Source organism: Ursus maritimus, unplaced genomic scaffold, assembly GCF_017311325.1.
Source record: "Ursus maritimus isolate PB19 unplaced genomic scaffold, ASM1731132v1 scaffold_14, whole genome shotgun sequence".
Taxonomy (NCBI): domain Eukaryota; kingdom Metazoa; phylum Chordata; class Mammalia; order Carnivora; family Ursidae; genus Ursus; species Ursus maritimus.
In genome coordinates this window covers 39735336-39756832 of record NW_024423786.1, presented here as the reverse complement: position 1 = coordinate 39756832, position 21497 = coordinate 39735336, and the positions used below count along the sequence as shown (strand labels likewise).

The 21497-nt window shown below is 58.9% G+C and overlaps 1 protein-coding gene across 1 annotated transcript; it reads right to left on the bottom strand.

Annotated features, from left to right (window-relative positions):
• Positions 1-207: 207 nt before the first annotated feature.
• On the bottom strand, positions 208-11889 carry LAMB2 (laminin subunit beta 2). The gene is made up of 32 exons (XM_008704127.2): positions 11790-11889; positions 11501-11673; positions 11274-11409; positions 11119-11192; positions 10523-10711; positions 10367-10430; positions 9930-10132; positions 9722-9842; positions 9210-9398; positions 8819-8998; positions 8586-8698; positions 8233-8312; positions 8011-8143; positions 7678-7836; positions 7473-7600; positions 5607-5739; positions 5233-5425; positions 5009-5152; positions 4556-4787; positions 4306-4469; positions 3998-4222; positions 3697-3914; positions 3489-3585; positions 3027-3399; positions 2748-2932; positions 2236-2477; positions 1809-2157; positions 1278-1485; positions 1059-1200; positions 798-974; positions 547-706; positions 208-466 (listed from the first exon to the last, which is right to left on the bottom strand). Exons 1-32 carry the CDS (start codon positions 11872-11874, stop codon positions 330-332), a joined length of 5406 nt encoding a protein of 1801 aa, XP_008702349.2. The 5' UTR covers positions 11875-11889; the 3' UTR covers positions 208-329.
• Positions 11890-21497: the final 9608 nt, after the last annotated feature.

The following is a 21497-nucleotide window of genomic DNA, read 5'->3' as shown; positions in this document are numbered from 1 at the left end:
TTCTAGTTACGGCCGCGGGTGGCTGAGCGCCTAGCTGGTGACGCACTTCCGGTGGGAGTGGGCACGCGGCGGCGGGTAGCTCCGGGGCGGGCCCGAACGGAGGAGGCGGGGCTCCGGTGCCTTGGCCTCGCCCTGGCCCTGTTGGTGGCACCCTGAAGTTCCGCCCAGAGACCTCGCCCTCCCCAAATCAGAGTCCAGACTACACAGTGGGAATTCACAGCAGTTTATTGGGGGCCTGGTCAGGCTGGGAACTTTTCCATGCAGAGGCAGTAACGGGGGCGGGGCGGGGCGGGGCGGGGCTGGGGGCTGGGGTAGGAATCCCGCAGGGGTCACTGGCAGGTGTTGTAGATCTGGACCTGCAAGTTGATGGCTTGAAGCACACTACGCATCCTGGCCTCCAACCCGTCCAGCTGGGCTGCTTTGCCTTCCAGTGCCCGCTCGTTCTCCTCATAGGTCCCCTCCAGCTCTAGGAGGGGCAGGTCTCAGCTGTAGGGTCCTTCTCCCACAGCCCCACCCCTGTGGCGTTCCACCCACCCCAGTCCTCACCTTGCAGCCTTTGCAGCTTGTCCTGAGCAGCCTGCAACAAGCCTCGAGCCTCATCCCGAAGTTGCTCTGCCCGCGCCTGTGCAGCCAGCACGCCCTGGGCCTTGCGCTCAGCCAGGGCCTTCACTGTCTGGTACTGGTCGCCTAGTGGGCCCTGCAGCAGCTGGGGATAGAGAGGGCAAAGTCAGCGCAGTGGCCCAGTGGAGGCCTAGCCTCTACCCCAACCCCCACCAGCTGGCTCTGCCTCAACCCACCTGCTCAGCTTCCTGAGCACGACCCTGGGCACTGCCTGCTGTTTCTTCAGCACTAGAGGCTGCCAGGCTATTCCCTGCTCGTTTCAATTTCAGAGCCTCCAGGAGACCATCCAATTGCTGAGCCCGCTCGCCTGCAGAGCTCAGTGCCTGCTCCGCACCTGCCATCTTCTCCTGCACCTGTCACGGGTGGACCCAGGGTTAAACAGGTCTATGGGTGCGTGCCCATAATCTTGCCCCACTGATGTTCCAGAGAGACCACACCTGGTGCAGGGTCCTTTCCGTGTCCTGTGTGTCAACTACTGCCCCCTGGATGGCACCCTGAGCAGCACCCTGTGCCCTCTGGGCTTCCTCCAGTGCTGCCTGTACTGTTTCTGCCTTCTGTTTCTCCCCCTCGGCCCGGCTCCTGAGGAAGAGAGGGAATCAGGAACTATAAGTATCAGGACCAGGTGCCAAGGATAGGGGCCAGGGTCACGATCAGACCTTGCCCGCTGTGCATCTTGTAGCAGCTGCTCTGCCCGACGCACATCTCCCACAGTACGCGCCAGGATTGTGTCCACATCCGCCAGGCTCCGGACCCTCTCTGCAATCTCGCCTGCCAGGTGCTGAATCTGCTCAGGTGATGCTGGGATGGAGAGCTCTAGCACTCGTGTGGCCACCATCTCAATGCTATCAGGATCAGCCCCCTCCTCTATGGGGACACAGGCAAGGGCTCAGGCACACAGATTCTCCAGCACAGGCATCGAACATAATCTTGGGGTGTGGGACCACACATGGAATATGGGTTTGTTAATAGGCATAGTGATGTAACTACAAGGACAGGAACTCTAAGTGGGCACAGACTCGGGGTCACGGACTTCGGGACCACATATAGGCAAGGGTTGAGGGACTAGACGTGGGGTCACAAACATAGGTCCAGTGCAGGCCCTGACCCAAGTATGAACACAGGGACACAAATATGAACACAGACACAGGTAAAACAACCACATGGCCTGGGCCACACGGGAGGCTCACGGCTGAGGAAGTCCTTCACACTCTGGATAAGTTCCCGGAGTTCTTGGTTGGCCTTCTCCACCTGTCCCCTGGAAGCATTAGCCTTGTCCAGGGCTGCCTGGGCCCGCTGCTGTGCCTCGCCTGCCTGCCGACGGGTCTCAGCCACCTGGCTGAGGATGCCACCACCTTCTGCCAGTGCCCGCTGCAACTCTGCCTGTGTGTGCCGGGCCCGACCCAGTGCCAGGTCCGCCATGGCTACTGCCCCGCTGCAGCCGAGGCCCCCACAGCGGGGCTGCCCATCCTCGTCCAGACAGCCAGCACCCCCACAAGGGCTTGTAGCACAGGGGGCATCCCCTGGGGGTCCACACACCTGCCGGGCACAGAACAAGTCAGGGCCCTGTGGAAGGAACAGCCACAGCCACATGTCCCACCCTACACTGTGCCTTACCAGTTCATTTATGGCTGTCAGGCTCAGGGAATGGGTACGGGCAGAGAGCTCGCCTAGTGCCCGCTGGTTGGCCATGTGTTTGCGGTTGAAGTCCTCCCTGTGGGCACCCATCAGCACCTCTGTCCGATGCCGGGTATCTGCTGAGTTGCTCACAGGGCTGGGCACTGTCAAGGCCGATGTGTTGGCACGATGTTCTGCCTCTGCAGACAGACTGTGGGCGTGGCGGATGCTGTCATAGGCACCTATATTGAGCAGAGGCTGGCAGTCAGCTAAAGATCACCTAACCTGGGGCGCCTGGATGAAGCATCCGACTCTTGATTTTGGCTGAGGTCATGATCTCAGGGTCCTGAAATCAAGCCCCACATTGGGCTCTGCGCTAGGCGTGGAAACTGCTTAAGATTCTCTCTCCCCCTCTCCCTCTGCCCCTCCCTGCTCACACTCTCTCTCCCTTAAAAAAAAATTTAAAAAATCACCCAACCCTGGTCGACCTGCCTCGTTGGCCAACAGCTCACCCAGGAAGTTTGAATGTTTGAGCAGGTCCAGATGCTGATCCAGCTGCCGCAGTGTGAGATTAAGGGCAAGCCCGTCTCGCTCCAGACCACTCAGTGCATGGTTGGCATTGAAGTTCTCGTCCTGCACACCTGTCAGTTCTGCCTCCAGCTGGGTCAGGTGCTCAGTGGCCTCTCCAATTTCACGCCTGTGCCGGTGGGGGTTGGTGTTTAGAGAAGCTTCAGCCCTGGTCCACTGGGTCTCTGCCCCATCCCTCCACGTATTCTCAGGCCCATCCGCACCGCAGCTCCTCTGTGGCCTCCACGAGCTGTGCAGTGGAGGCAGCTGAGGCGTTGCGGGCACCCACAATGCCCTGCACAGTCCCCAGCTTCTCCTGTATGTGCCAGAAGCTGCTCTCAAAGGCACCCAGCACACCCGTCTGCTGCAGCTCCTGCACCCGCTGCTCCAGGCGCCGTGTACGGGCAGCCAAGTCCTGTACCACGCGGTCCCAGTCCCCGAAGCATGCGTGGCATGGGTGGCAAGCAGGAAAGACCCCTGAGAAGCCACGGGCACACTGGTCACAGCGCACGCCTGACACGCCTGGGCGGCAGCTGCAGTGCCCTGTGGAGCGGTGACATTGAGGTGTGTCTATTCCATGAGGGTCACAATCACAGGCTGCAGGAAAGGGCAGACCACAGAGTTAGGGTAGCAGTGGGGCATCCTGGGAAGTCCCCCAGCCACCCTGGCCTTGTTGGCTCTCTCACCACGGCACTGCAACCCAGGGTCTCCCCAGTGGAGCTCCTGGCACTCTGAACAGGTTCGCCCACCAAAGCCAGCACGGCAGTGGCACTGCCCTGTGAACTAGAGTGGGAAGAGGGCAGAGGTCAGCGCCTCAATCAGAGGCTCAGCTCTTGAGACTCGAGACAGACAGCTGGTCCCATCCACCCAGGGACCCACGGGAGGGTCCAATACCTCATTGCAGGTGGGGCCTCTGGCTCGGCTTGGGTGGCAGGCACAGGGCTGGCAGCCATGGCCACTGGTAAGGTTCCAGAAGTTGGGGGCACAGCGGTCACAGCTAGGGCCCTGGACATTGGGGAGGCATGGGCACTGCCCACTGCTTGGGTCACAGTTGCAGCGATCAGCGGATGGGCACTGCTGGGGATCTGTACCCAGCAAGTTGCAGCTGCAGCCTGTGGCAGTCAAGCACATTAATCAAGGGGAGCCCGAGCAGCAGAGCCCGACCCCAGCCATCCCCTCCCAATCCCACACTCACGGTGACAGCTCTGTCGGGCAGCCTGCCCATGGAAGCCAGGCTTGCAGTGGGCACAGTGCGGCCCCTCCGTGTGGTGTAAGCAGCGCAGGCATTGCCCCGTGCGGGGATCACAGGCATCAGGGTCCGTGGGGTCAATGTTTCCACTGCACTCACACGGTTGGCACCGGCCACCTGGCCTTGACGGGTCCCCAAAGTACCCAGGGGCACAAGCATCGCACCGCAGCCCTGCCCACAGTTGGGGAAGGCATGAGTGTTCAGTTCAGCTGCCCCACCCTGATCCCATGCCTGCACCTTATCTAGCTACTCACCTGTGTAGCCTGCCCTACACTGGCACATGATCTGCTGCGAGTAGCCATCCCGGTGGCAAGAAGTAGCAAAGTGCCGCCGGCTTCCAGGGCCTTCAGGGCAGGGACAGGGCCGGCACTGGCCCCCATATGGTAGCCGTGGGTCCCCATGGAAGCCAGCAATGCACCTTCAGGGAGCGACAGGAAGAGATATGTGATCCCGGAGTCGCCTTCCCACCCACCCACCACCCACTCCTAGCTGCTCCAGGCTCACCTTTCACAGTGCTCACCCCCTGTGTGATCACGGCAGCCTAGGCAAGCGCCCGTGTGGGTGTCGCACTCATCTGCATGCCCGTTGCAGACACACGGCTGGCATCTAGGGAAGCCCCACTGGCCACGCTGGCAGCGATCGCAGCGAAGCCCGAAGGCCCCGGTTCGGCAGGGGCATTGCCCACTGGTCCCTTCACACAGGCCACTGAGTGACCCCTCGGGGCTGCACTGGCAGGCTGGGGGCAAGGCAGAGGCTGAGCCAGGGAAGCAGTTGGAGGGAATCTAGGTGGGCTCAGGGTAGGAAAGTCGGGGAATCGAAGAGAACTTCCAGTGCCCTGGTGCTGGGAGTAGGGGGTCCAAGGCAGAGTTAGAGAAAGGATGAAGCACAGTCAGAGGGAGGAAGGAGGACAGTCATGGGGAGGAGAGAGAATAAGAGAGAAGAAAGGCAGGCAGGTACCTTGACAGCCCGTGGGGCCAAAGCCGTAGAAGCCGGGGGCACAGAGGTCACAGCGGCGCCCCGCCACCGCAGGTTTACACAGGCACTGGCCGCCGTGGGGTTTGCACTCGGAACTTAGTGAGCCCTGGGGGTCGCACTGACAGGCTGTGGGGCAGGGGCAGAGGGCCGAGTCAGCCTGGGGCCCCCGCACCTCTGCCCCGCTGACCCACAGCACAGACACTCACGCAAGGCGCCGTTGTAGAGTAGCGTGGACAGGCTGATGAGGAGGGGGGCGCAGGCCTCAGAGGGAGGGGTCTTGCTGGGCACCAGCCCCTCCTCATGGCAGCGGTAGCGCTCAAAGGTGGCACGGCGCTCCAGGGCAGCAGCATCCCCCCCACTAAACATCTCCAGCACCAGGACACGGGGCAGCAGCACCAGCTGAAGCGACGAGCAAGGAAGAGTGAGGCCCAGACCCAGGACCCTATCGGGACTGCCAGAGCACCGAGTACCACCATGGGCCTGCCTCTTCTGTCACGGGCCCCTCCTGTCCGGCCCCCGCCACAGGTCCCATCCCACAGACCCTGCCTTCTTGGTCAGAGTGGGGAGAGGGGCTCCTCACCGAGTCAATGAGCAGGCTGGGTCTGGAGTAGGGAGCCTCTGTCTGGGCACGTCCCCCTGTTCGCACCAGCTTCAGATGCAGTTTGTAGGAGACGCCAGGCTCAAGGCAGACAGGTCTGGGAAACACCATATACCTAGGGGGAGATAAAGACAGGTATGGGGTTCAGCCAGGGTCCCTACACCCGCCACCCCAGGCTTCCCCACCCCGCACACCTGCAACCAAACCACTGGCCAAGAAAGACACTTGGGCTGGGTCATGCCAACAGACAGCTGGACAGCCCAACAGAAAATTGATACAGGCGAGTCCCACAAACATGGCTCACTGGGTTTCCTATACCTGTGCAGACCAATCTCTGAAAACACTACCCACAACTTTGCAACCGCACAGCATCTCCCTGGCACAAATACCTGCCAATTTTTCTTCAACAGCCTCCTCACACTTCCTCCAACCTTGACCTACAACCTCTGCTCTTCTTCACCAAGACGACATCATCGCCCCTCTGCCACCTGGCCCTGCCTTTCCTAGGTCATTCCCATCAGCCTGCAAACCCATGCTAGGGTTCTTTTATCCCCCTTGAAAACATCTTCCCTCAATCACTGAGTCTCCGTTAGCCATTACCTTATCTTTGCTTTCAACAAATTTGCTTGCCCAACAAATTCCGAAAACTAGACTGTGGTCACTGCCTCCACTCTAGCCTCCTACGCCAATGCAGTTTTTATGCCAACATGCCATGGGGACAGCCTGTACCAAGCTCACCATCGACCTCCATGTGGCCAAACCCAGCAGCCTCTGTTCTGTTCCCGTCTGCTCCAGCATTCAGCGGCATGTGATGAAAGCAGTGCTTCCTCCTTCCTGAGACATTCTTCTCTCTCCTTCTGGAACCCTGTCCACACTTCTGATTTCCCCCCACCCCAACTCCTCCTTCTCTACTGGCCTCAGACACCCCAAAGTTTGGTTCTGGTCCCCCTTCCTTTCCCTGGTCATTTCATTTAGACCTATCTCCTTAGTGATCAGCCCCAAATTTGTATCTCCAGCTGGAGGCCTCCCAGTAATTCCAGACACAGAAATCTAACCACCCACTGACCTTCTCCTCCATGCCTAAGTACCTCGGAACTGCTTCTCCCTATGTCTCTATCTCAGTAAAGAGCCCAATCCTCACCCAGATGAACAAGGCCAAAACGCTAGAGTCATTTTCCACTTTCTCTCCCCTTCCTCCATGTCTAAGCCATCAGCTCTGCCGCTGGAACCCTCTGGAACCTTCACCATCTTGCCACAACAACTGCTAAACCTCTGTCCAACCCACTGTCACTCAGCTAACTCAACAGCTTCCAGCTTTAAGTCTATTTTCCACTCAGCAAGTAGAGGGATCTTTGTTAAATACACGTCGCAGTTGGTAAAACGTCTATAATGGGTACGGCCCATTATACGCTGGTCTCTCCACCTCTGTGTATTGTTTGAATACTTACATGATAAAAAGTTTAAAAAAGGTGATGACAAAAGATACTTGAAACAAATACTACCCAAAACGGAAGGAAACAATCACCAGACGAGTCACATTGCTGCTCAGAATGTTCTCAAGCCTTCCCTTCCCCCTGCGGGCATTCCCTATAATGACACTAATGGCTTCCCATTAATTCTTGCCACAGGCCTCTGGAACTTAGACCCCCGAAGACAGCAGGCCTTGTTCTGCTTCCGTCTTCTGACCTGTGCCATTCCTAGCAGCACCTGGTGAATAGCACTCAGGAGGAGGGACACTCGAAGCAAGGGACAGAGGTATGAGCAGCGGTGTCTTCCGAGTACCCTGCAGGGAATCAGGGCTGGCCCACAACCCTCCACCGTTACAGACGCTACCATTAGCACCCTCACCTGGTTTCTGGCTGCAGAGTCCCTGGAATGTGGTCATCCTTGGGCAGCACATGCCCACACGGGCTATGCGCAGACACAGGCCCTGGGCGCTGCACGGTCACTTCCATCTCTGCCCATTGCTCAGGGACCTGGGGGGAGGGGATGGTGAGGGAAGCACTACCACATCCAGAGGGGCAGCTCTGGGTCAGGTTTCACAGGGTCTGACCTGGGGCTCCAAGCGCAGCAGCAGGTCGTAGTCCATGGCTCTCGGCACAGCGGCCACCAAAAACTCCAGTGTCTGACCTTCCTGCAGCCTAACAAAGCCCCGGCCTGTCCAGGATGGAGTCCCACTAGGGGTCGCCAAGCGCTCCACCACATCAAGCACCTGGGAGGGATACAGCTCAGGGTGGGTACTCAGGTAAGTTCTGCCACAGCCTGTCCTCAAACCCCAGCTCCTCAGCTGAGGCCCTGTCCAAGGCCAGACACCCTCCCCAGGCAAAGCGCCACCCATAACGCCACCTCTCCCACCCAAGCCCTGCCCTCCAAAGTTGCCCCCTACCTGTCCTCGGGTGTCCTCAGCCTCCCAGGTTAGGTGGTCAAGGAAGGGCCGGAAGTAGCCGGGCTGCACCTGCTCACAGCGTCGCCCCACCATGTGCTGGCGACAGCGGCACTGACCTGTGGCCTCATCGCACCTGGGAAGCCCACAGTTACTCAAGAAGGACCCCTTCTCCTGCCCACGATCTTTCCCCACCCTTCCTGGGACCCCTTATACAGCACTCACTGGGGATCCACGGCACCACCCACGTCGCAATCACACGGACGGCAGCCAAGCAGGTCATGGCTCAGGCCCCAGTGACCAGGCTAGGGGAGAGGAGGTTGCTGGGCGCTAGAAACAGACCCCCTCACCACCCATCCAGGAATCCAATGACAGCTCTCAGCCTCTACCACCCCTTGGTGAAAACACGGTTCCTAGACCATGGCTCCCCCCTTCGCCTCCCAGACCTGAGGCCTCTCAGCCAGGAATGGACCCTAAGCTCTCCGCACCGACCCCGTGGGGGCATAGACACCAATCCCTAGCCCTGTGCTCTGAGGATAAGTGCAGGACCCCAGAACCCCAAGCCCCTTCAGTCGCACCAGGCAGCGGTTACAGCCACGTCCAGTCACTAGACGCTTGCAGAAACAGGTTCCGCTGTTGGGGTCACAGGAGGTGGTCCCAGGCACTGTGCCCCGTGCATCACACTGACACCCTGCAGGGAAGGAGACCCAACACACTCTGGGGAGCTGTGGCAGTGCTGGTGTTGAATTGGGTCGAAAGTAAGAAGTCAAGGGTTAAGGTCAGTACAGGAGCTAGGGCAAGAAGCACATACGCCGGCAGCCTGCAGGGTCGCTGGCACTGAGCCCAAAGTAGCCATCACGGCATTGCTGGCAGCGAGAGCCCACCACATGTTCTTTGCAGCGACACTGGCCCGAAACCAGCCCCAGAGCAGGATCATCATGGGGATCGCAGCGACCACCGTCTTGGGAACCCATGGGGTCACAATCACAGGCTGAGGGCAAAAAGAGACGCAGGGTCACCCTATCCCAACTAGCCCACCACCACGCATCTCCCAAGCCTCCCCCATGCTGGATTCCCAGCCTGGCTCCACCCTCCACCCCCCACGCTCCACCCCAAACTCCTGCAACCTGGACAGCAGCCTGGCTTCCTAGTTCCTACCCCAGACTCAGCCTTCCCTCTCCCACGCCCAAACCCAGCCTCACAGCGGCACACAGCTGGGTCCCGCAGGTCCTTGCTTGGGTCACGGTAGAAGAAGGGTCGGCAGAGCTCACAGTGGCGCCCAGCTGTATTGTGCTGACATCCGTCACACACACCCCCACTCATGTTGCCAGATGCTAGGTATGCGGCCATGTCGAAGTGGCAGCTGTGGGCGTGCCCATGGCACTCACACTCTTGGGGGAGGGGAAGGCAGGACAAAGGCCAGTTGAGGAACCATATCCTGAAGATAAGGGGAATAGGGGTCCCAGTGACAGTGCAGGTCCCTGACGACAGGCCAGAATTTGTGGGTGGGGGCTCAGGTACTTAAGGTTTCAGCATCGTACTGGGCCCCTGCCCAGAGCAGACTGTGGAAAAGGGTTAAGGGAGTCCCTTAAGGCCTGGATAACTTTCGGAGATAGCCCGGGTGTTAGGCGCTTGACCAGCCAGCTCTAAGTTCTACCCATGGCACAGCCAGGCCACAGTGTTCTGGGGCTATGGGGGCCAGGATCTCACTCACTCCTGCAGGCATGACTGTGGCCATCCTCGGCTGGACGCCAGGGCAAGTCATGATAGAAATCCTGACACTGCTCACAGTTGAGGCCACGAGTGTTGTGTTTGCAGACGCAGGCCCCATGAACCTAGGAGGCGGGCAGGCAAGTGGTCAGCACTGTCCAGCCAGGCCTGTTCCTGCCCCCAGCCCTACTCCAGCCAGCTGAAGTCCTCACCATGCCCTCAGCATGGGCTGGAGCTCCTGGGGCGGGTGCACACTGCGAGGCATGTCCATAACAGAAGCAGTTGCCACGCACAACCAGCTCGTAGAGGGCGTAATAGTATTTCTCACGGATCTCCCGCCGTGGGTCCAGCAGGTTGTCCCCCAGTGTATGTAGCCGTGTCAGGTTCACCCGTAGGTTGGTGATCTTTAGCAGGTCTAAGTGGGGGGAAAGGATTGGGAGCCAGCTGGCCAGGCAGGCTCTTGTTGCCCCTTGCCCACTCAGGGGCTGCAGCTGCCAAGGTCACCTTGGGAGACCTCCTGTCTACTGCTGTATGAGCTAAATTGGACTTGGCACCTGCCCTAAGAAGCACCCAAAATAGCTACTGAGGCCCCAAATAGTCACCAGCCGGACGCTGGGACTGTGCCAGGCTCTAAGAGAGGAACACTCACTCTGGATCCGTGGGCTATAGGGATCTGGGATAGGGATGGCAGGATCCAGCACACGATAGATGACCTGGAGGGACATGGAGCCTTTAGAGACACTGGACCCTGCCTCAGGCCCATTATCCCCCCTCCCCCCACCCTACGTCAGACCCCAGCCCTCACCTCGCCTTCGGTGGATGGCTCAATCTCTGAGTAGCGGGACTCACAGACTATGTCATCCCAGTGCCTTGGGGGGGCCAGTGGGACTCCTGGAAAGTCAGCCCCACAGTCATAGGAAAAATACCGGTACACATGCCAGGTGCGTCCAAAGTCAGCTGAGCGCTCCACCAGCATGGCAGCAGGACGAAATGTCTGGGTGGGGGGCATGGCTGATCAGTGAGCATCAGGACTCAAGACCAGCCCAAGCCCATCAAGAGAGCCCTGCCCAGCTGGGGCTTGCCCCTAAGCAGCTCATGGACAGGCGGGGGTGACCACTGGAAGCCAAGCAATAATCAGGGAAGGCAGCCACTTCTAGGGGGAAGGCTCAGGGGTCATGGGGCCCAGGGAGGCAGCACCTGACCCAGCCTCATGTTGGGGCAGCATGGGCAAAGGCTTGGAGGCAGAAGGCAACAGAAGGTATGGGAGGCGAAGGAGCCTTCCATGCAGCCAGAACACAGCCTATGAGCTCAGCAAGGCTGGGCTAAGGAGCTGGGACCCTGTTCAGGGGCAATGGGGAGCCAAGCAGGGTGATTCAAGCAGGCTCCCAGACATGCGGGCACCTTGAAGGTCATAATGAGGTGCGTGAAATGAAACTCAGCCTCCAAGTCCAGCTGGATGGTGACCACGGGGACACCTGGGGCAGGAGTCGGAGGTCAGGGACTTGAGACTACTGGTGGGCAACCCTGCTCACCCCATGCCCCATCCACGGCCTCACCATTCTCTGACTGCCACCAGGCTGCCCGGCGCTGTGGTGCAAAGCTGGTAACTACATTCTGGATGCGATGGCTGTTTGGGTTGTCTCTAGCAGAGAAGGGGCGCCGGGAGTCACACAGGAAGCACTTCTTCTCATCCTGGGTTGGGTCAGAGTCAAGGTCAGGGTCAGTGTTTCAGGCAGTGCCAGCACCCCCTACCCCCCAATACCCCCATCCCACCCAGCCGCACCTGCAGGTGACTAACGATGCAGTAGGGCTGGGGGCCATGCAAGCCACAGGTGGATGAGGCAGTCAGTCTGTCAGCACGGCCCACTAGCAGGTCACCTGTGGCAGGGTAGCAGCTTCCCCTCGAACAGCCAGGCACATCCGGGGCCAGGGCCTGGGCCAGGGCGGTGGCCAGCACTAGGAACAGTGGGTCAGCCAGTTCCGCTGCGCTTCCACCCAGGAGCCCCAGGGCTGGCTTCCCCAGGACCCACCATCACATCCCAAAACCCCAGGCCTTCACTAGGCCCTCTCACCACTCAGCAGTAGGCCCAGTCGAAGCTCCCAGGGCCCAGGCTGTCCCCGCAGGTCCCTCCCTCGGTCCCCTGAGGCCCGCTCCATCCTGAAGAGGAGGGGAATCCAAATGAGGGGTGATAAGAAGTCAGGAGCCTGTGCCCACCTTCCCCCTCCCTCGGGGTCCCGTGCAGACCCTGCCCGCGTAAGTCCGTGGCTGATTTCCCACTCAATCCTCCGGCCGGAGGCCCCTCCACTAGCCGAGTCCTGCGACTTTGAGCAAAGTTGAGAAGCACGGCAAGAAGGAAAGCATGGAGCGGATCTTGGGCAGGAGTGCAATACCATACAGTAGTTCTCTTCCCACCTCCCCAGAAAAAAACCCTCATTCTAGAAATCGGATACAGGCCAGCTCACCTGCAAATCTTTATTGAGCTCCCTTACCCACACCTGTGCAGAGCAAGGGAAAAGGGTTTTGGCTTTAGGCCTCCACAGTTAGGGGGTGCACCAAGGAGGGGGTGTGGCATGAGCAAAGGAAAGGAGTCTGATGTGAGACTTCAAATGGCCCCCTGGAACACAGCCTTTGTCCCTACCATTGTAGGTGCTGTGGAAGTCACCATCAATGAGGCTGTTCAGTCCCAGGGCTCCAGCATCAGTGGGGAGGTGAGAGGGCACACACAGAGACATCAAGCTCCTCTATTTAGGGACATGGGAAACTTCAGGTTGACCTGGCCCAAGTGACAGGACAAGATGGGGGTAGAAGGAGAGATGGAGAAAGGTCATCCCCTGCCCAAGTCACGGCTCCAGGGGTCTCCACCTCCCTTAGTCACTACAACAAGTAGGCACAAGAAGCGCTGTCTCAGTTTGCCAGCGTGAAACAATGGGTGCTGAGAAAACGATGGCAGAGGCAGTGAGTGAATCCAGATCTCGTGACTATTCATCCGGTCCACACCTTCTGGCCCGCCGGGAGGCCAGAGCCCGGGCTTGGAATGCGAGCTGGAGCGAGTGCCCCACCCTGGCCCCTGGGACCACAGGCGGGACAGAGGACTCCGTGGGTCTGTAGGGCCAGGGCCTGGTGACTCTGAGCTCCACAGCTGTGCCCACTCTGTCTGGGGCCAGGTGGAGAGTAACCAGGGCTGTGGAACCAGGGGAGAAAGCTGGGGGTTCTTGGGGGGAATCACCAGGCTTCTCAAGAAGAATCCGAGCAGGATAGTAGTCAATCCACTGGACTTTCAGGGTCTCTGGGAGTTATTGCAGTTATCTGGAGTAGGGGTCTCCAGTTACCCCCAGGGGTCATGTAGTCAACCTGAGGGGCTCAGCGATGCTAGAGGTGACTCAGAATTTTAGATCACTCAGAAAATGTTCTGTCAGGGTCAAAGGCACTAGATGGGCTTTTTGAGGTTTACATGATAATCTGGTTTCTCAAGGACAGAGGATCACTGGAGGATATCATGGGGTCACATGGGGGGTTACTCAGTGTCAACGGGCACTCAGTGGGGTCCTTGATCTCTCAAGGTGGGGAGATTCTTGGGCCAATCACTTGGAGTCACTTGGAGTCACTCAGGTAGTCCCCGAGTCCACCTAACTGACATCCATGGACCGCAGTCAGCAGGTGGCACACACATTTGCCCACAGCAGCATGTGCTCAAGCAGCTCTCCTGCCCGCTGCTCCAGGGCCCTCAGGGCCGCCATCTTCTTGCCCAGTGTCTGCTCATTCTGCATCAGGAAGCGCTCCAACCCTGAGGATCAGGTCATGTGAGCCACGCTCTGACCTTGGCCCTAATCTCTGACCCTGGCCCTCAATTCCATCATGACCTCAACTCTGACCCTAGCCCTAAATGAACTCTAACCCTAATCAACATTTGACCCCTGTTCTGAACTTTGACACCAGCCCTGACCCTCCCATACCATCCCTGTTCTGACTCTGACCCTCCCACCTGACCCTTATCCCACCCCATCCCCGCCCCACCGTGGCCCATCTCCATCCCTTCTAGCTGGCTCCAGCTGTTCTGCACCCACTTCAGCAGCTCTAGGGCCTCAGCTCGGGCCTGCTGTGCCCGCTCTCCTGCGTCCTGCGCCATGGCCACCAGGCTATGTGTGCCCTTCTGCAACTCTGCCATGCCTAATTGGGCCACCTGCAACTCCTAGAGCCGGACTTGACCTGAAATCCACCCCACCTAGATCCTACTGTCTCAGGCATATTACTACCCAAGGTACCTTGCGGGGGCAGGATAGGGGGTTTTAGAACTGAAACCCTGCCTCAGCCCAGCATAGCCCAGTCCCAGCCTAAATCTCACCTGTGAGACCTCAATGTCCAGTGTACCCATCTCACCTTGCCCAGGCCCCCAGCCACCCCCATTCCATGGACTGCTTGCTCTTCTGCCTCCTGGGCCTGTTGTTGACTCAGGGCCAAAGAGGTCCTGAAAGCCACAGCTGCACTGGACAGATGCCCCAGGACTGAGGTCACCTCCACTGCCTGGGGCAAGGGTCAGAGGATCACAGGGAGGTCCCAGCAGGATAGCAGCTAAGTAGGGTGCTTTCATGGTCTGTGTATTTCCTAGCACCATGGTATCACAGTGGCTCAAGGATCTCAGGGGGAGGATAGGGATAATAGCAGCCACTGAACAAGAGGTGTGAAGGAGCTGAGGGGTATGGGTGTGGTGTCACCTCCTGTACACTGGCCTCCAGGCCTCCTAGTGTCTGTTTTGCTGCCTGCAGCCCTCGCTCTGCAGCCCTTGTGTGACTTTTCACCTCAACCAGCACCCCCTGAACATCCAGTGCTTGGTCCTTGGCCCTAGATGTCCCCTCCCTGAAGGGTGCAGATGATCAGTTTCCTCCCCACCCTCTGCCCTCTGCCTCCAGCCTCCCGGCCCTTCCACCTGGTCTGCTGTGCCTGATGGAGGACGCCTTCAGCTCAGGGCAGTTCCTGGCCTATGGCGTCTGGTGCAGGGAGGGCACTCTGGATCTGACCCAGCAGGAAGGCAATGCCCACTGCCCCACTTTGGGGGAGGGGCACCACCAGCCCACGCCATGCCACCAGCTCCACACTCACAGCCTCTGCGCCTTCGTCTGTGGGAACTGGGGTAGGAATCTCAGATATGAACTCTGATCTCTGACCCAACAAACCCTGACCCTAACCTCTCACTGGTCCTGCCTCTGACATGACTACATGGTGTGCTGGGGGCTAACAAGAGCCAAGTGCTAAAATTTCAGGAATTTTGTGAATCCACTGGTACACAGTGGGCGGACTAAAATCAGCCATGGTGGATTTACTTACACCATGGAAACTGGCTCTCACTACCAATCAGTTCCCTCTGACCTCCAGCCAATTGTTAAATATTTAGCAGCACGCTATTGCTCCCACCTGACCCCTGGTCAGCCCTTATGAGCATTCCTCATTCTGGAAGGAGTATCACAGCAATGTCCAGATGCCTACCTGCCCCTGCCCTCAGCTATGAACAGACACACAACAAGCCGACAGGTACCCAAGACGAAATGCTGGAGGATCTGCACGTGGGCTACGGTGGCCACACCCCAGGGCCCCCCTGCCCGATGCCATGTCTCCCGGGCCTGGATTCGCTGCAGCTGGTAGGGGTGGGTCAGATGTGGACTGTGTCTCCTGCAACCCTATGGCCAAGCTATGGCTCCCTCTGACTCCCCCCTTGGCTCCCATTCATGGCCCCAATGGCTCCTACCAGCTGCTGACGCTGCTCTAAGGCTGTGGCAGCTATGTCCAGGCTATCGGAAGAGTTACGGGAAGCAAGTGGAGCCCACTGGGCAGTGGGAAGGGTCCCAGGGCAAGAGGGAACAGCACAGGGTACAGAAATACAGACAGCCCAGGTCCCCAACCCCTGCATTCCTGCAAACAAGACAGGTGATCCAGTGAGAAATGAATGTCGCAAATCCCCTATTGCCCTACACCCAGGTTACCGTAGAAGAGAGTCCTCGCCTTGGTAAAACCTCTCTAGTGATCCATATCTCCACCCACCACTCCAGCTTTGACGAGGAGTCTCAGAAGCTGTGGATGCAACATCTGGACCCTGCTGACCAGCTCCTTCAGTTTCAGCTCCCACACAGCTGTCCCTGTCCCTGGCTGGCCCATCCCCCACAGCAGCTGCTCCGTCCACCGCCGGGCCTCTTGGGCCTTTCCCAGGATGCTGTCTGGTTCTCCAAATGTGGCCACAACCTGGGCTCCAAGCAGGGCCTCCTGGGAAAGCAGGGCAGCTGAGGAGACCTGGGCCACAGCATCTGCGGGGGATGGCAGGGATGGATAGAGGGGTGACTCAGGGTTCCACTGGCTGAGGCAGGGCCAATCAGCCTTCTGGGTTCCCCAGATACATAAGCCAGGACACCTGGCCCCTTCCTTCTGTCCCAGCCTAGCCCCTACCCTCACCTGCCCACCCACCTGCCCATTAGGCCTCACCTTGGGCTCCTGTGGCCCTTTTGGGCCAGGCCAAGCCCTTGACACAGTCTAGCTCCGGGGATAATTCTTCCAGCTGTGCACACTGCCTCCTAACCCATGGCTCTCTTTCTGCCACAAACTGCCCTATGGCCCACAGTGTCTGGACAAATGCAATCACTTTCCTTCTGCAGGAAGGTGGCGTTATCAGCCTGACCAGAGATGTACTCTCCTCCATGACGCCTCGCTCAAGAGAACCCACCTGACTCCCAAACCCAGGACTCAGGCCAACCTGAGACTCTCTGAAATCCCCGACCCTAAGAAGCTAGCTGGAGACCTCCTCCTTACTGACCCAAGACCCCTTGCCTGAACCCGCCTATCCACTCTGTAAGTTGCTCCAGAGTCCCCGCAATGGGTGAAGAAGATTCCAGGAGAATCTGTGCCTGTCCGGAGTATCCCCTCCAGGGCCTGCAGGTGTCCACCCTGGCCCCTAGCACCCCAGTCAGGCATCACCTGGTATAGGGAGGTGACCTTCTGGGCCACAATTCCCAGCCGCAGCTGGAGCAGAGCTAGACATAGGTCCCAGGAGGTGAAACAGGTAGGGCAGGCCACGCAGTGTGGGAAGCCACCTCTGGAGCCACGTGCACACGCCTGGCACCTCAGCCCTGAGATGCCCTCTCTGCATAGGCAGGCGCCTGCATGTGGATCACAACTGGGCGAGATGGAGCCGTGTGGGTCACAGGCACAGGCTGTGGGGGAGAGACAGGGTCGGAGCAGGGAGCAGGCAGCACTTGCCCCAGCCTTGCCTCCAAGAAGCCTGGGGGACAGCCCTGTATGAGTGGGAGGGCGCACGCAAGCCTTTGCCTAAGCCACTGCTCAGAATGACCACGGGCACAGGCATCCTCCCTGGCCACAGAGGCCATACGGCATGGCAGCCTTTGGGCAGGGAAACAGCACAATGCTCCGGAAGCTCTACAGTCCAGTCAGGGGTCAGCTGGGGTGAAGAACTGGCAGATGGGTTCAGAAAAGAGCCACCTGATGTGTGCTCTCTGTAGGTATACCCCACCTGGCCTTGCCGACAGCCGTTTTCGTGAGTATTTCTTTGAGTTTTGGGGAAAACAGCGATAAGCATGCTAAGCTCGCCCTCAGGAAAGCCCCGCTGCTCCCCTGCTACTCCACACTGGGCTCCTTCAGGACAACCTCACCCCTGCTGCTGTGGATTGTGTGAGTGGTCCTCTCACCTCTGCAGTCCTGCTCTGGGTCACCCCCCCAAATCCTGCCCGGCAGGTGCACTGACCCGTGGCCTGAGGGAAGAGAGCATGAGCCAGTCGGTAGGAGCACAGAGCCTCCTCTGGGCCAGGGAGAAGGACACGAGTGTTTGAAGGCAGTGCATGCACACCAGAGTCTTCTCCCTGACCTGCTCCTGCCCTGGGCAGCACCCACACCTGTGCTTGGCCGGAGGCTTCTCCCTTCCTGCTTCCTCTGGCCTGACCTCCTTGGCCAGCCCCACCTTCCCACATTGCCAGCCTCCCACAGACCCTCTGGGTTCTCAACTCCTGACCTGCTGTTCTTTGCCCCTCTGTGTCCTGATCCAAACACCCCGCTGTCTCCATACCCTTACCCGATGCCTCCTTCACCTTGACTCCCACTGTCTCTTTGTCAAGGACAGAAGAACACATACTTCAGGCCTCATTTCATTCGGTCGCTGACCATTCTCCTCCTAGAAACTCTTGCTCACAGTGACCATCCCCCTCTGCCTACACCAGCTCTCAATCCCCACCCTTCACCGGTGTCTCCTCAGCCTCCCCCGCCCAACCCCCACCACATTCACTCCACTTGCCGGGACCCATTCACAGTGGGTCACCCACATACTAGCACACGGCTGCATGTGGGGTCAGGCACGTGTGGTCTCATGTCTGCTCTACCCCAAATCCCGCCACCATCTTATAGCCGATGTCACACAAAAGCAGAGACTCACACAGCTGTTTGCAGCCACATGCCCGCTGCTGATGGTCACGTGAACACTCACACCAGCCACAAATAACGTCTTGTCAGAGGCACACACACCTTCACTCACACCCGGACACTGCCACAAGCTATGTGCAATATGGCCTCACTCACTGGGTGACATGCCAGCTGCACAGTGTGTTGGGCATGGCAGGTGCAGGGCTCACAGCCCCGGGGTCCCCCCGGGTGCCAGGAGAGGGGGGCACAGTGGCTACAGTCCTTCCCCGGTGTATGGGGGCAGCAAGGGCACTGCCCGCTGACCTGGTTGCAGAAGGAGGCTTCAGCCCGAGGGGGCACCATGCAGGGACAGTGCCCTGGGGGTCACAGCTGCAGCCTGGGGACGAGGGAGGGCCTGAGGAAGGAGAACCCACCCACCTGCCTTGGGATGTTCTCACCCATCCTAGCCACACACTCACAACGGTAGCCCCCTGGATGCAGGGCACTGCCATGGAAGCCAGGCCTGCCGTGGGCAAAGCTGCGACCATGGCTGTGGTGCAGACAGCACTGGCAGTGGCCACCGTGGGTGTCGCAGGCAGCAGGGTCATGCGAATCGATATTATTGTTGCACTGACAGGGCCGGCATGGACTCCTTCTGGGGTCTCCCCCTGGCCAAGGGTGCCCAAAGCATCCAGAGGAACAGTGGTCGCAGCAGGGGCCTAGAAAGGATCGAGGTATGTGTGGGTTGTCTCAGGTAGCTTCCTGTACCCTTGTGGCCTGTGGGTCCCACATACCCAGCCAGAAAGTCTGAGATCGAGCCAAGGGGGCAGAGAACACAGGAGCTACATTACAGCCCACCTTCCTGGCTTACAAATTCCATGCCTATAGCTCCTCCCATTTGACCGCCCCCCCCCCGCCCCCAACAGCAACTCCTCCAGGAGAGGTGCCCAGCCTGCAGTTCGGCATACAGGTGTCGTGGACCTGATGAAATTGTGAACAAGTGAGCAGGGCCTCAGGTTTTCCCTTGTCAAACATCCCTCACCTGCATAGCCAGGTGCACAGAGGCACAAGACACGTCTACTCACACTGTCCACATGGCAGGAAATCCCATGATAGAGGCCAGAGCCAGGATGCCCAGGACAGGGGCAAGGTCGGCACTGCTGGCCTGAGCCCAGCGTAGGGTCTCCATAGTAGCCATCCAAGCACCTGCGGACAGTAGCACATGGAATGGGACATGGCCCACTCATCATAATTCCTACCCAGCCCTTCCGGTGACAGTGCTCACCTCTCACAGTGCTGGCCTGTGGTGGCTCCCCAGCACGCCTGGCAGATGCCTGTGAGTGGGTGGCACAACTCAGCGTGCCCACTGCAGGCGCAGGGCCAGCAGCACGGGAAGCCCCGCCGGCCAGAGAGGCAGTGGTCACAGCGGCGATCAGCAAGGCCTGCCCAGCATGTGCACTGCCCACTCACAGGGTTGCAAATGGTACCAGTGGCCCCCTCGGTGTGGCAGCGGCACTCTGTGGGGAATGACAGGGCCATCAGAGAAAGGAGATGGTTGGTCCCAGACCCCACACCCATACTCACTGGCCCTGAAGGCTTACCACTGCAGCCAGTGGACCCGAAGCCATATGTTCCAGACGCACAGCAGTCACAGGCTGGCAGGAGAAAGAGCAAGATAAGGTGAACCTCACAGTGCTTCCTGTAACCCGTGTTGCAGCCCCCTCAAGCCAGGGGCACACACTCACCAAGGCCGCCCCCGTGGATCAGGGCCGAGATGCTGCAGACGAGGCGGGCACAAACCTCAGGCACAGTGCTGGGGAGGCCAGTCCTCGCTGCCCCCACGCAGCCTGCCTTGTGGAGCTCTTGTACGTGCCCTGTGGCCCCAGATCGCAGCGCCAGCGACTCCTTCACCGCGGCAAGAGCACAATCTAGTAGGAGGGTGGAGGGTGGCAGGCAGAGGGCAGTAAGCCCAGCCCCACTCACTAAACCTACTAACTACACTTCCTTGCAGTGGGTCTCACAGCCCCTTCCTGCCCCTTTTCTCGTCCTCTTCTGAGTCTGTTTCTCCTTCCTGTCCAATGGCCCCGATCTAGTCCAGGCAATGCCGCCTCTCACTCAGAATCATTGCAGCAGCTTCCCCCTAATGATCCATTCTCCGCCATGAATCTGCCCCGTTCAAGTCCCTTCCACGGCTCCCCATAGCCCCACAATAAAGGTTAAGCCCCTCTCCCGGCCCATAGGTCCTTTGAGGTCTGGTGGCTGCCTATTCTCATCTTCTATCCTTGGCATGTGCTTTGCTCCTGCCTGGATCCCCCGCCTTATCTATCCACCTGTCTCAGTCCTCTTGGTGCAACTCCAGGCCTCTGTGATGCCTACTCCCCAGCCCCCCGCATCCACATCATCCTGCTGTAATTTGTCTCCCCCAGATGTGGGGTGGAGCCCCTAGGACCTCACTGAATCCAGAAGGATAGTGCCCCCCTCAGGTCTCCGCACCCCCTTGGTCTTCCACAGCCGTAGGATCGCAGAGTAGCGTGTTCCTGGTTCAAAGCAAAAAGGTCTGGATAAAACCACAGCTCTGGGGGCCCCTGGGTGGCTCAGTTGTTAAGCGTCTGCTTTCGGCTCAGGGCGTGATCCCAGAGTCCTGGAATCGAGCCCCACATCAGGCTCCTCTGCCGGGAGCCTGCTTCTCCCTCTCCCACTCCCCCTGCCTGTGTTCCCTCTCTCGCTGGCTGTCTCTCTCTCTGTCAAATAAATGAATCAAAAAAACAAAAAAACAAAAAACAAAACAAATAAACAAAAAAACCCCACAGCACCGCCTGGAGCAGGGAAGGAGTAAGGGTGGGGTAAGGAGGCTGTGATCATGTGGTCCCAGGGGTGTCCCATTTCAGCTGCATCCAGTATTTCATCATATGGCCCATGCAAAAAAGACCAACTTCTTAAATCCCACTCTGTGTCACATTCAGTCCCTGTTTTGATTGCTCTATGACATGATGATATTCCATATTGGAGATTTTCCACTTCAAATGTTATTTCAAATGTGTTGGCAGCATAATAGGGTCTTGCTAATGGAGGTCCTAGGGTCCTGCCTGTGTGGATAGGTCAAGGCCACCTGGAAGAGCTGCTCTGAGTGCAGATAGCATAGGACAATGTCATACTCCATGGCACGAGGCACTGTGGGCGCCAGCAGAGAGAGGCCAGCTCCATCAATCACACGTGCAAAGCCCAAGCCAGTCCGCAGTGCAGAGCCAGCTCCCTGCTGCAAGGGCAGGGGTTCCTCTGGGGCCTGGATGTGAGACACACTCCCAGGCCTAGATCACCCCAAGACCAGGACCCTCAGGATTTAGGCTCCCATTACCCCAAGACCTCAGGGACCCACATCCCCAGGGCTAGG

Excerpts from the sequence above, each read along its gene's own strand:
- LAMB2 (XM_008704127.2), bottom strand. The coding sequence starts at position 11,874 with ATGGAGCGGGCCTCAGGGGACCGAGGGAGGGACCTGCGGGGACAGCCT. Across the intron at positions 4,223-4,305 it reads GTGTAGGGCAGGCTACACAG|GGCTGCGGTGCGATGCTTGT; the intron begins GTGAGTAGCTAG and ends AACTGTGGGCAG. Across the intron at positions 2,933-3,026 it reads GAGGCCACAGAGGAGCTGCG|GCGTGAAATTGGAGAGGCCA; the intron begins GTGCGGATGGGC and ends CCACCGGCACAG.